This window comes from Podarcis liolepis, assembly GCF_965112155.1.
Source record: "Podarcis liolepis genome assembly, chromosome: 7".
Lineage (NCBI taxonomy): Eukaryota > Metazoa > Chordata > Lepidosauria > Squamata > Lacertidae > Podarcis > Podarcis liolepis.
The window spans coordinates 85,662,284-85,673,059 of NC_139561.1; the positions used below are offsets into that span (position 1 = coordinate 85,662,284).

Consider the following 10,776-nt stretch of genomic DNA (forward strand, 5'->3'; position numbering starts at 1 on the left):
AAATTTTTGAATGCTGATGACGTTCAAATGATCTGATGGGGTTCTAGCACCAAGGTAAAATGTAAGATGGGATTGATAATAGATAAGTTAAATTGGATATGAATTTGCTGAACTAAATTTTTTAAAAAGGGATACAAAATAGGGAGGCGTGAGGAAGTCAGGAAAATAAGTTAACTAAAGAGAAATTTAAAAAGAGGGAGTTTTGTTTTCTTTTTTTATGTGCTTCTTTTTCCCCGTTTTTCTTGTCTTTTTTGTGTTTAATGTTTGTATTTTTGTATTTTGTAACTTTGTATTTTTCTGTTTCTGTATTCTTTTGAATCTCCTTATTGATAAAACCTAATAAAATATTATAAAAAAAGAGAGAGAATGGGAGCACTCCATCATGCAATGACTAACAGTCGACTCACGCCCTCTGAGTCTACCTTGACCTTAAAAGCAAACATCTCTATCTAGCCCTCTGGCATCATCACATCCTGTGGCAGGGAATTGCTTTCAGTTAATGATGTGTGATGGTGTGTTACTTCCTTCTCCTGTCTGTTGTGTACAGTATCTGTGTGTTCTGGGTTGTGAGGGCGTGTCCTGCGCTCTCACCGCCTAGTGCCCTGACAGGACTTTCTGTTCCTTGTGGGGCAGAAAGAGAAAACAAGGGCGTATGAATAGGCTCCGTCACCAGCTGCACCCCGGACTTTGCACTGACAGCCCGGCTGGCCACTTGGAGAGCTGGGCGTGTTTCTTCCAAGCCTCTCTTCTCTCTCTTTTCGGGTGGCATTTCTGGTGTCAAATACTGCTGTGGAATGCAAGGAGATAAAGAGCTTCAAAGATCCCCCGAACCACTTAAGAAAGGAGTTAATGGGTTGGGGGCTTTCAAGTCCCTATGTTTACCTGCACAGGTGTCACACTCACCTGATCACGCTTTGCATATTTTCCCAGAGCTGAGGAGACGGAGGGGTCTTGAGGAATAATCAGAAGCAGAACTAGCTAGTCACATTCCTTTTGCGTCAACGCATCAGCCGGAATTCACCCAGCACCTTCAAGCTTCCCCCGCCACTCCTAGGCAGCTTCCTGTCTACCTTGAAGGCATCTTCTGCCATTCTACCATCAAGATTATTATTTTTTACATCTCCCTTTGAAGACCTCCCTCTAAGGGGCACCAGGATGAAGGCCGACCTGAGGCTGGTAAGGTGAGTGAACGATGGGACAAGTTAGAACGGCCAACCCCAGTTGGCAAACAAGTAGACCTGTAGAACAGGCAGCTGACTTACCTGACATAGTTTTAACTGTTTCATTTCCCATAGATTGAAGAACCCTTAGGCTGTAGCAGGTTGATGTCCATTTGGACTGACAGGGTGAAAGGCAGGGAGGTCAACAGCAGGTGGCGCCAGAGACAACAACAGGCAGAACCAACTCATTCTACTTTTGGTCCCTGGCTTGCAGCTGAATTCTACAAGGGGCAACACTGAGACTAAAGATTGTAATAAAGAAGGTAGGAAGGTTGGGGTCTGGCTGAGGGCCAACTGAGGTTGGTGAGGCAGTACCCCATTCACCTGATTGAATGAGCCTCCAGTGCCTTAGAACAGTGTTTCCCAACCTTTTTTGGGCAAAGGCACACTTGTTTCATGAAAAAAATCTCGAGGCACACCACCATGCCAGATGGGGAAAGGTCACTTTTTACTTATGTAAAAAAAAATAAAAAAATAGTAACAGCATAGAAGGTAATGGTTAGGCTAGCATCCCTCTTCCAAATATGCTAGGTTTTTATTTGCAGGGACTGTTCTACATGGGAAAGCATTCAGCACTGTCATTCTCCCATCTGCCATCTGAATTGGTACTATTCTGGGTCAACTTACTCTGCTGCATGTGTAGATGAAAATGGCACCAAGTGTGGGGGAGGGGGCAGAAGAGGTTTCAGATACAGGATATTAAGCATACACGTACTTCAGATTGAACTGGTTGCTTGCTTTGCAAGTTTTCATTTCCCAAATGACTGCCTTGGCAAGCGCAATACCTACCAGGCTCAACGCCGGTCTCACGCTGCCGCTTCCCGCGCTCTCAAGGACCCGGGAGGAGGAAGGCGTGAAGGGAATCCCGAAGGCGCGAAAACCTCACGCATGCGCAGGCCTTCCGCCTGCGACAGCCCAGTAGGCCGGCCGAAGCGAGCGGCGATGGGATGTGGGAGGGAGCTCGCTCGCCGCCCCGCGTGTGCCTATGTGGGGCACGTTACAGCCCCGTGACGTCAACGCCACGCAGGCAGGCAGGCAGGCAGACGGCGAGAGCCCCGCGCTGGGCGGCCTCTCCTCGCCGCCGCCGCCCCGCCTCTCGCCGCCCGACTCGCCCGCCTCCCTCCCACGGCACACCAGGCAACGTCTCGCGGCACACTAGTGTGCCGCGGAACACCGGTTGGGAAACACTGCCTTAGAATTATAGCTTGAAAATAGTCTTGGGAATCCAGGGTGCCTGAGGAAAGGCACAACTTTAGTGTGGAATTGTTATGCTTCACTCTCCCAGTTTGTATGGGGCATCCACATGCCAGGTCTATGAGCACCAATGGCCTCTGTTGCTGACCAACAAAAGTTTGGAAGACACACAGCTGTTGTTTGTTGTTGTTTGTTTGCATTTTGCGGCTCAGAAATCCAGGCAGACGTTTGGAGCAAGTATCTGGTGCCACGCTGTTGGGACTACTTCGTTAAGTCCTGGAGGGAACTGGAACTATGCATTTTTCCACCTTTGCCGCATCAAGCAGTTGGTCCCTTACCTTTCCCGCCCCTACCTGGCCACAGTGATCCATGCGACGGTCACCTCCAAGCTTGACTACTGTAATTCGCTCTACGCGGGGCTGCCCTGGAAGCTGACCCAGAAACTCCAGTGGGTGCAGAATGCTGCAGCGAGGCTCCTCACGGGGTTTCTGCCATGGGAGCATATTCACCCAGTGCTTTTCCAGCTGCACTGGCTCCCGGTGGAGTACAGGGTCAGATTTAAGGTGCTGGCTTTGACCTTTAAAGCCCTTCACGGCCTAGGACCCTCGTACTTATGGGACAGCCTCTCCCAGTATGCCCCATGGAAGACCTTAAGGTCCATAAATAGCAACACCCTAGAGGTCCCGGGCCCTAAGGAAGTCAGATTAGCCTCAACCAGAGCCAGGGCCTTTTCAACACTGGCTCCAGCTTGGTGGAACACTCTGTCCCATGAGACCAGGACCCTGCAGGATCTGATTTCTTTCTGCAGGGCCTGTAAGACAGAGTTGTTCCGCCTGGCCTTTGGCTTGGAATCAACTTGATCCCCTTCCCCTCTTTCCTTTTTCCTTTCTCCTTCTGTGATGGAACTCCTATTTGGGGACTTCCCTAGCTTTTTTCTGGCCCACGTAGGACCAGTCTGAATAGTTAGCCTTGGTGAAGACTTGACATTTTCATCCCCCAATTTTTTTATTTTTTTTTGAGTTTCTGCTGAAATGAGGCTGAATTTTAATGCTGTATTTTAATCTTGTTTTTTAAGTTGTATTTCAATCAATTGTTTTTATATCTGGTGTTAGCTGCCCTGAGCCAGGTCTTGGCTGGGGAGGACAGGGTATAAATTATTATTATTATTATTATTTAGTTTTTCTGCCTCCTGTTCTGGTTGGAGCTTTTTATCTTACAAAGAAAGGACCTACGGATTTAAGCTTGTTGGTTGCTGGCATCTGTCTGTCACAGGAGACCATGGAATAGTGCGCCATGGAGGGTGAGGTCAAGCTGTTGGACAGTTGCAGCGCCTGCTGTGGCTGTAGAGACCGATGCGGGAGAGACATGTTTTGTTGCAGCTGGGGCAGAACAAGGCGTCTGCTTGCGCTGCTGCAGATGAAGCATGGTGTTTCTTCAGAGACTGCGCCAGCATGATGCTAACTTTTCCTCCGCCCTTTTCATGTCTCTCCTGGTTCTGCGAGACCAGCAGGGAGAGGAGCTGGTCAGGGGAAACTAACCAGGGTCTTTTCCACTTTCCAGGGAGAGTCATGAACCGGGAGCAGAGAACCTCCCAATGGACAGCTGGCCCTGGAGCAACGAAGAGGAGTCTCCCTTCAAAGGCTTGCCCCCCTTGCCTAAAGTCTTTCGAGAGCCCAGCTTGCCTTCATTTTCTCTGCCTGGGGAAGGACAGCAGGAAGCAGCCCAAGAGCTTGAGGGGGGCTGCCCTGGCCTCCAAAACAAGATCGCCTGGGTGCACAGTGAAATGGTGAGGCCCTCTTTAAGCCGGGAGATGTCCTTCAGGTGCTTGTTGGACCACAACTCTTGGGCCATTGTCCATGATGGTCCTGCGTAAGAGCTTCCCATTGGCACCTGGGGCGCCACTGTTGAGAACAAGGTGGTGGACTAGCTAGGGCACTGATTCAACAGGCTGTTCTTATGAGTTGGAGTCCAACAAGATCTGGAGGACACTGTGTTGTTGTTGTTTATTAAATGTATATACTGCCCTTCATGGAGACGCGGGTGGCGTTGTGGGTTAAACCACAGAGCCTAGGACTTCTAGGTTCGAATCCTCTCGACGGGGTGAGCTCCCGCTGTTCAGTCCCTGCTCCTGCCAACCTAGCAGTTCAAAAGCACGTCAAAGTGCAAGTAGATAAATAGGTACCGCTCCGGCAGGAAGGTAAATGGCGTTTCTGGTTCGCCAGAAGCGGCTAAGTAATGCTGGCCAGATGACCCGGAAGCTGTATGCCGGCTCCCTCGGCCAGTAAAGTGAGATGAGCGCCGCAACCTCAGAGTGGGTCACAACGGGACCTAATGGTCAGGGGTCCCTTTATCTTTACCTTTACTGCCCTTCATCCGAAGGTCACAGGGTGGTTCACAACATAAAAATACAAAAAAACCAAATAAATGGAGAGCACAAAACACAAACCAATAATCCACGCGCGCCCCCAACATATCTGAAAGGCCACAAATAGTTACAAGGCCCAAGGCCTGGTTACAGAGGATTGTTTTCACCTTGCAACTAAGGATATGTAACGAATGTGCCACGTGAGCCTCCCTGGGGAGAGGATTCCACAAATGGGGAGCCACCACAGGAAAGGCCCCGTTCTCGTGTTGCCACCCTCCAGACCTCTCGTGCAGGAGGCACACGAAGAAGGGCCTCAGAGGATAATCTCAAGGTCCAAGGTCCGCATGGAGATAGGCAGCCTTTGAGGTATCGCGGTCCTGAGCCATTTAAGGATTTATAGGTCAAAACCAGCACTTTGAATTCGGCCCGGAAACTTATGGGCAGCCAGCGCAGTCGGACCAGGATCGGTGTAAACTGTCATGCCTTGGTGAGGAACCTTGGCCAGTGGTGGACTTATATTTTGGGGGCCCTGAAGCTTGAATGGGGGGCCCTTCGCAACCAGCAACAAGGTCTGGGTCACCACTGACTCTCAATCTTTGGGACTGTTGAAATATAGACAACAAAAACTTAACCAATTTTGAGTCACACGACTCAAATTGGGTCTGTCAGACCCAAAAATTTTAAGCAATGTGGGCTAAAGTTGCTTCTGGGTACATGATAAAACTTCTCCAGACAATGTACACAACACACATTTGCAAGCACATTTAAAGAACGTTGTTGTGGTTGGGAGTTACTCGTGCGTAATCCTGCCCCGTTTGAGCATTGGATTGCCTGGTTAAACCCTCCGGACTGCACAGCCCATCTCAGCGTGGCTGCCCTTAGTCACTCGTAGAATCTGTCTGTGGGCGTTTCTTAAAGCGTTGCCAACATAAGAGTTGTTTGACGCCCAATCGTCTCCGCCTCTCACTGCGGGGAGTCTCCTGGGTGGGCGTGGGCAGCGGGGTGCTTGGGCTCTCCTCACTAACTTCCAACGAAGAGTCCTGGAGCCCCTGCACCTCCCTGTCCCGTTGCTCTCCTGGATCCCTGGTGTTACACTCATTCTCTTCCCCTTCTTCCCAGCTGAGTCTCCCCCTAGCGCTGGGACCTTCTCCTGCAGAATCAGAGACCCTCTCCTTCTCCCGTGCCTCTGATGTCAGTTCCCTGACAAACGTCCTCCCCAAGAATCCTGGGATCTGTAGTTTGTTCAGGGTGCTGGGGCCTGCAGCTCTGCAAGAGGCTTAAACTACACTTCCCATAATTCTTTGTGGGGGTGGAATGCTTTAAATGCATGGTGTGTCGTGCTTATATTGCCAGGACATCGATAGAGAACGAAAATGATTGCTTTCTTTGCCATGCAGCTGAGATTGCGGAGGGCTGACCAGGTGCTTTTCCGCCATCTCTACACCCTCGCGTTGGAGATCCAGGACCTGAAGGAGTTGCAGCTGGAGATGGAAATTTTCTCGAGGGAGGAGCTGCTTGTGGACGAGCAAGGCCATGTACGAGACACCGCCAGCGCAGCCACGAATGTCCACTCGGCAGCCGCTTTTGAAATGACCATCTGAAAATTGGGGGAGCCGCGGCCAACTCCGATCCATCCTTACTCACATGCAAACCGTGATCTGGTGCCCCAGTCACCAAGCAACCAACCTGTGTCTGTGAATGCACCTTCAGTCCCAAGATTTAGAAGTGGTGACTTTATAACTCTGCCTCTGGAGACAACGGGGCAGCCATTGGGCAGTATTCATCAAGTTGCACCTTTGGTTTTGGTTTTCTCACTTCCGGTCTATGTAAGTTGCGCCTTAGGCCTCATGGCAAGTTGCACCTTTTTGTTTTGTTTTGTTTTGATGGCTGTGGATCCTTTTCTCTCCTTGGCATGGGAGAATGGCTTTTGGTCTTTTTGCCTTTTTTGCATAGGAGCATGCCTTCTGATCCCTTTGCGGCTGTTGATTCCAGTTCGCCCAGCCCCTTGAGGGAGGAGACTGTACAGGCTGTGGGCAAGGGGGTTTTTCAGTTTGGGCCTTAGATTTTATATGGGCCCGGCCCATAGCTGTCAACCGTCCCTTATTTGGCGGGAAGTTCCCTTATCCCAGCGCCGTGTCCCGCTGCTGTCCCTTATTGATGATGCCCCTTAAATTTCTCAGGTTTCAAAGGAAGCAGCTCCTCTCCCTCCCTGCCTGCCTGCCAGCCAGGGAGGAGGGAAGCTCCAACTGTGTTGCTTGGCTGCCCGACCCGCCGCCCTCCGGTCTCCTCTCACCAGCCTTGGCCCCCGGGAGCCCCTCCCCGGGAGCCTCAGGCCCTTCCGCCACCATCCTCCTTGTGGCCGCCGAACTGAGCGTCTCTGCCTGGGGCCTCCCCTCTGCCCGTCACCGCCGTGCCCGCTCCTGCTAGGCCGTACTGCGGCTGTGCCGCCGAAGGAACCAGATGAGATGGGCAGCCTATGAATTGCTGAGGAGCCTTCAGAGGAGAGCGAGGGCAACCATAGAGAAAGCAGTTTAGAGAGAGGAGGAAGAGGAGGAGGCGGAGGCGCGGACAGGTGTTCCAAGGGCTAAGCATAGAGGGGGAAAGTGGAGGAAGGACTGCAAGCGCTTCTCCCATAGATTTGTAGTGGTAGACTAGCATAGATGGTCTGATCTGCGGGTTTACTTCGGGCGCTATTCCCCCCCCCTTCCTCCCGCCCCGCCTGATGGAACTGAGAGCTGCAGATGGAGCACGAGAGAAAAGATACAGAACTGCAGCAGCATCTTCGTAGCTTGGACTTCGTTTTGCGCGAAAAGTGGTTGCTGCTTGTAGTTATTTAATTGCAGTGTTTCATCGGCTGGTGTCTTGAGCAGCAACCTCTGGAAACGAAGGGCTAAAAACCGGCACTGCTCTCCAAAATTATCTGGTCCCTTTTAACTGGTTGACTAAAATCCCTTATTTTGGCTGCTGATCCCTTATTTTCGAGGCTGCTGGTCCCATATTTTCAAATCTGTAAGTTGACAGCTATTGCCTGGCCTGGCCGAGGGAGTGCAGGGGGCAGCCCCAGGTGTTTGCATTGAAGGTGGGACTGTGACCCTGTGTGAGGGTGTAAGGTACATTTTATTGGGAAAAGAACTGTGTTCCCTTGCTAGCAGTTAGAATTTTATTTTATTTTTCTTTCCCTGCTTGTTCCTTGCATACAGTGGTGCCCCGCAAGACGAATGCCTCGCAAGACGGAAAACTCGCTAGACGAAAGGGTTTTCCGTTTTGGAGGTGCTTTGCAAAACGAATCTCCTATGGGCTTGCTTCGCAAGACGACAATGTCTTGCGAGTTCCTGCTGGTTCCCCCCCCCCTTTTTTCCTAATCTGCTAAGCCGCTTATCAGCTGATCCGATCAGCAGATAAGCCGCTAAAAGCCGCTAATAGCGCTAATCCGCTAATCCGTCAATGGGCTTGCTTCGCAAGACGAAAAAACCGCTAGACGAAGAGAATCACAGAACGGATTCTTTTCGTCTTGCGAGGCACCACTGTATTATTATTATTATTATTATTATTTCCAGGCTTTATCTCCCAGAAAAAAGTGGGTAGGCCTGGGCTGTTGCTCAGGTCCTCTGCCTTAGAAGGGGGGGAGAGCTGGAGGCTGAGAGGTCTTCTCTAACAAACTTTTTATATATATATTGAGTGCTTTATTGGCAGGTTTTTCACTGAATTATGCTGCCTAGACGCGAGCCTTCTGTAATGGCTATAGGCCTTCTGAAAAGGCCTGACCTACAAGTTTCTCACTGCTTTGTGTATTTTGCCTTGGGTACCTGCCACACAGCAACATGCCAGAAGGCCAAGGAGCCCCTCCTTCATAGCTGTCAATTTTCAGATTTGAAAATAAGGGAACAGCAGCCTTGAAAATAAGGGATCAGCAGCCTCACCTGTCCCAGGGATAGTCTACGGCAGTGTTCCCCAACCTTGGGTCTCCAGCTGTTTTTGGACTACAATTCCCATCATCCTTGACCACTGGTCTTGCTAGCGAGGGATGATGGGAGTTGTAGTCGAAAAACAGCTGGAGGCCCAAGGTTGGGGAACACTGGTCTACGAGATATATAACAATCCGGGATAGCAGCGGGCAGCAGCGCTGGAATAAGGGAATTTCCCACAAAAAAAGGGAAGGTTGCCAGCTATGCCCTCCCTGCGTATCATAGAACGACTTAAACAAGAGGCAGGAATAAGGCATAGCACATTTGTTGGATGTGGCAATGGAGGTGTACGTGACGTGGAATGAGGGAGGCAAGTGAAGAATAGGATGCAGGAAAAGGCGGGGCTGTTAGCAGCAGCAATTGCAGTAGGAGCCCCAGATCGTGAGGATGTGGGGGAACATGGAACCCCAGGAGAAAAGGGGGGAGACTGGGACGCAGCCAGTGCGCCCTATGCAAGGAGGAAGGTCGTTGGAAGAACGAGTGCCCTGAGATTCTCAACTTTTTGGAAACTGGATGGGCCCTGAAGGAGGTGGCATTATTGCACTGCAGAGCACATCAGTAGGGTAACTCACCGTTTTCGCATAAAATGGTCTGTAGTCACCTAGACATGTGCTTAGGACCCAGACTCTGACTTAATACTGACTTTGCACTGGCAGAACCCCTGTCCCGGTGTGGGTTAGGACACGGGCAACGAGACAATGGCCCTCTGCTACAACCACACACCGGAGGCTGGTTGTTCTATGCCAGAGGTCATCAAACTAAGGCCCGCAGGCAGGATACAGCCCACTGGGCTCGTTAATCTGGCCCGCGAACCTTGCGGACCCTGCCGCCCGCTCGGTCAGTCCCCGCGCAATTCGTGCCATTACCTCAGATATTCGGAAAAGAGCCTATGTGCCAGTACAAGTCTGGAATACTAACCCGTTAAGCAATTGCTGGTCTAATCTGTTTGGGACCGGGTGGATGGCAGGCCTAGCAAAAGGAGCATCTGTGTTTTTCCTAGCAGTCCTTGCCTTGATTGTATTTGTGCCTTGCCTACTTGCCTTAGTCCGTCACTTGGTTTCTAACATGCTTTCCAATATAGCCCCAAAACAGTTATTTTTGCAATACCACCAACTGCCTCAGGGTTACCTGAGGGTCAAGCTGAATGGTACAAGTAATCTCGTACCTTTAAGCTTGAAAGGGGGGAATGTGGTGGTGGCCCAAAGGGCCACAATAAATGTGATAATGTGTACCCCTGTAAATCCTTGAGTGCGCTTCTAATAGAGAAGTTACGGTAACCTGTTGCTTTAGGAAACTGATGATTTTGCAAGTTGCCCCCCCCAAAAAAAAAAATGGGGCAGAAAGACAGCTATTATGTGAATCACAAAGATACAAAACAAAGCTAAAACACAAGTTGGTACATGGTGCAAATGGCTACCTGTAACACAGGTTCCCAACATGTGCACTAACACAGTGTAACAGAACACAGTGGGAATCAGAACTTAATCAGCAGAAATTGCCAGTGCTTATTGCACATGTGTATTAAACGTGAAATGAGGTAATGATGTATATGATTGGTGAAAATTGAAATGCTTTGTTTGAAATTTTATAAATACTACTGCCTGGACCACTGGGCAGGGTTACAGTTTTGTGGAACGATCCGACTGTAACCTATTGCTTTGCAATAAACAACGTTGGACTCCTAACTCCTTACATTTCTAAGTTTTATTGGTGTAAACTCAGGAGATAAGCTATTTTCTGGCTTACAACACAAGGACTCTTCCTCACTTCTCCCCCTGCACTCAAACTCAGGATGAAAGGGAGAAATGTGCTAAGAGGAAGGCACGCTTGGCAAACCCTCTGCGTGATCAACTTCCGCCTGGAAACCTATGTCTCCACTGTGGGAGGACGTGTGGATCCAGAATTGGCCTCCACAATCACTTATGAACTCACCATCTTACTTGGCTACGAGGAATCGCCAAAAAAGAAGATAGGAGGAAAAACATTCTCTTGCGGAAGCAGAAACCCTCGCACTGATATGTTCACACAGTGC

At 50.1% G+C, this 10,776-nt stretch overlaps 1 protein-coding gene across 2 annotated transcripts; it reads left to right on the forward strand.

The window, feature by feature from the left end:
- Window positions 1-550: 550 nt before the first annotated feature.
- On the forward strand, window positions 551-7,967 carry LOC310712718 (uncharacterized protein). Of its 2 annotated transcripts, none has more exons than XM_083516049.1 (3): window positions 551-1,181; window positions 3,975-4,200; window positions 6,177-7,967. In XM_083516049.1, the coding sequence occupies exons 1-3, from the start codon at window positions 1,156-1,158 to the stop codon at window positions 6,378-6,380; spliced, it is 456 nt and encodes a 151-aa protein (XP_083372175.1). In that variant the 5' UTR covers window positions 551-1,155; the 3' UTR covers window positions 6,381-7,967. The 2 variants fall into 2 exon arrangements, with proteins under 2 accessions (XP_083372175.1, XP_083372176.1); XM_083516050.1 differs by having other exon boundaries at window positions 554-1,176; window positions 6,177-7,101.
- The last annotated feature ends 2,809 nt before the right edge of the window (window positions 7,968-10,776 follow it).

What these genes read in the sequence shown, in the direction of transcription:
- LOC310712718 (XM_083516049.1), top strand. Translation starts at nt 1,156, where the DNA reads ATGAAGGCCGACCTGAGGCTGGTAAG. An exon ending in GCCGACCTGAGGCTGGTAAG is followed by an intron (nt 1,182 to 3,974) that starts GTGAGTGAACGA and finishes TCCACTTTCCAG; the next exon opens with GGAGAGTCATGAACCGGGAG. An exon ending in CCTGGGTGCACAGTGAAATG is followed by an intron (nt 4,201 to 6,176) that starts GTGAGGCCCTCT and finishes TTTGCCATGCAG; the next exon opens with CTGAGATTGCGGAGGGCTGA.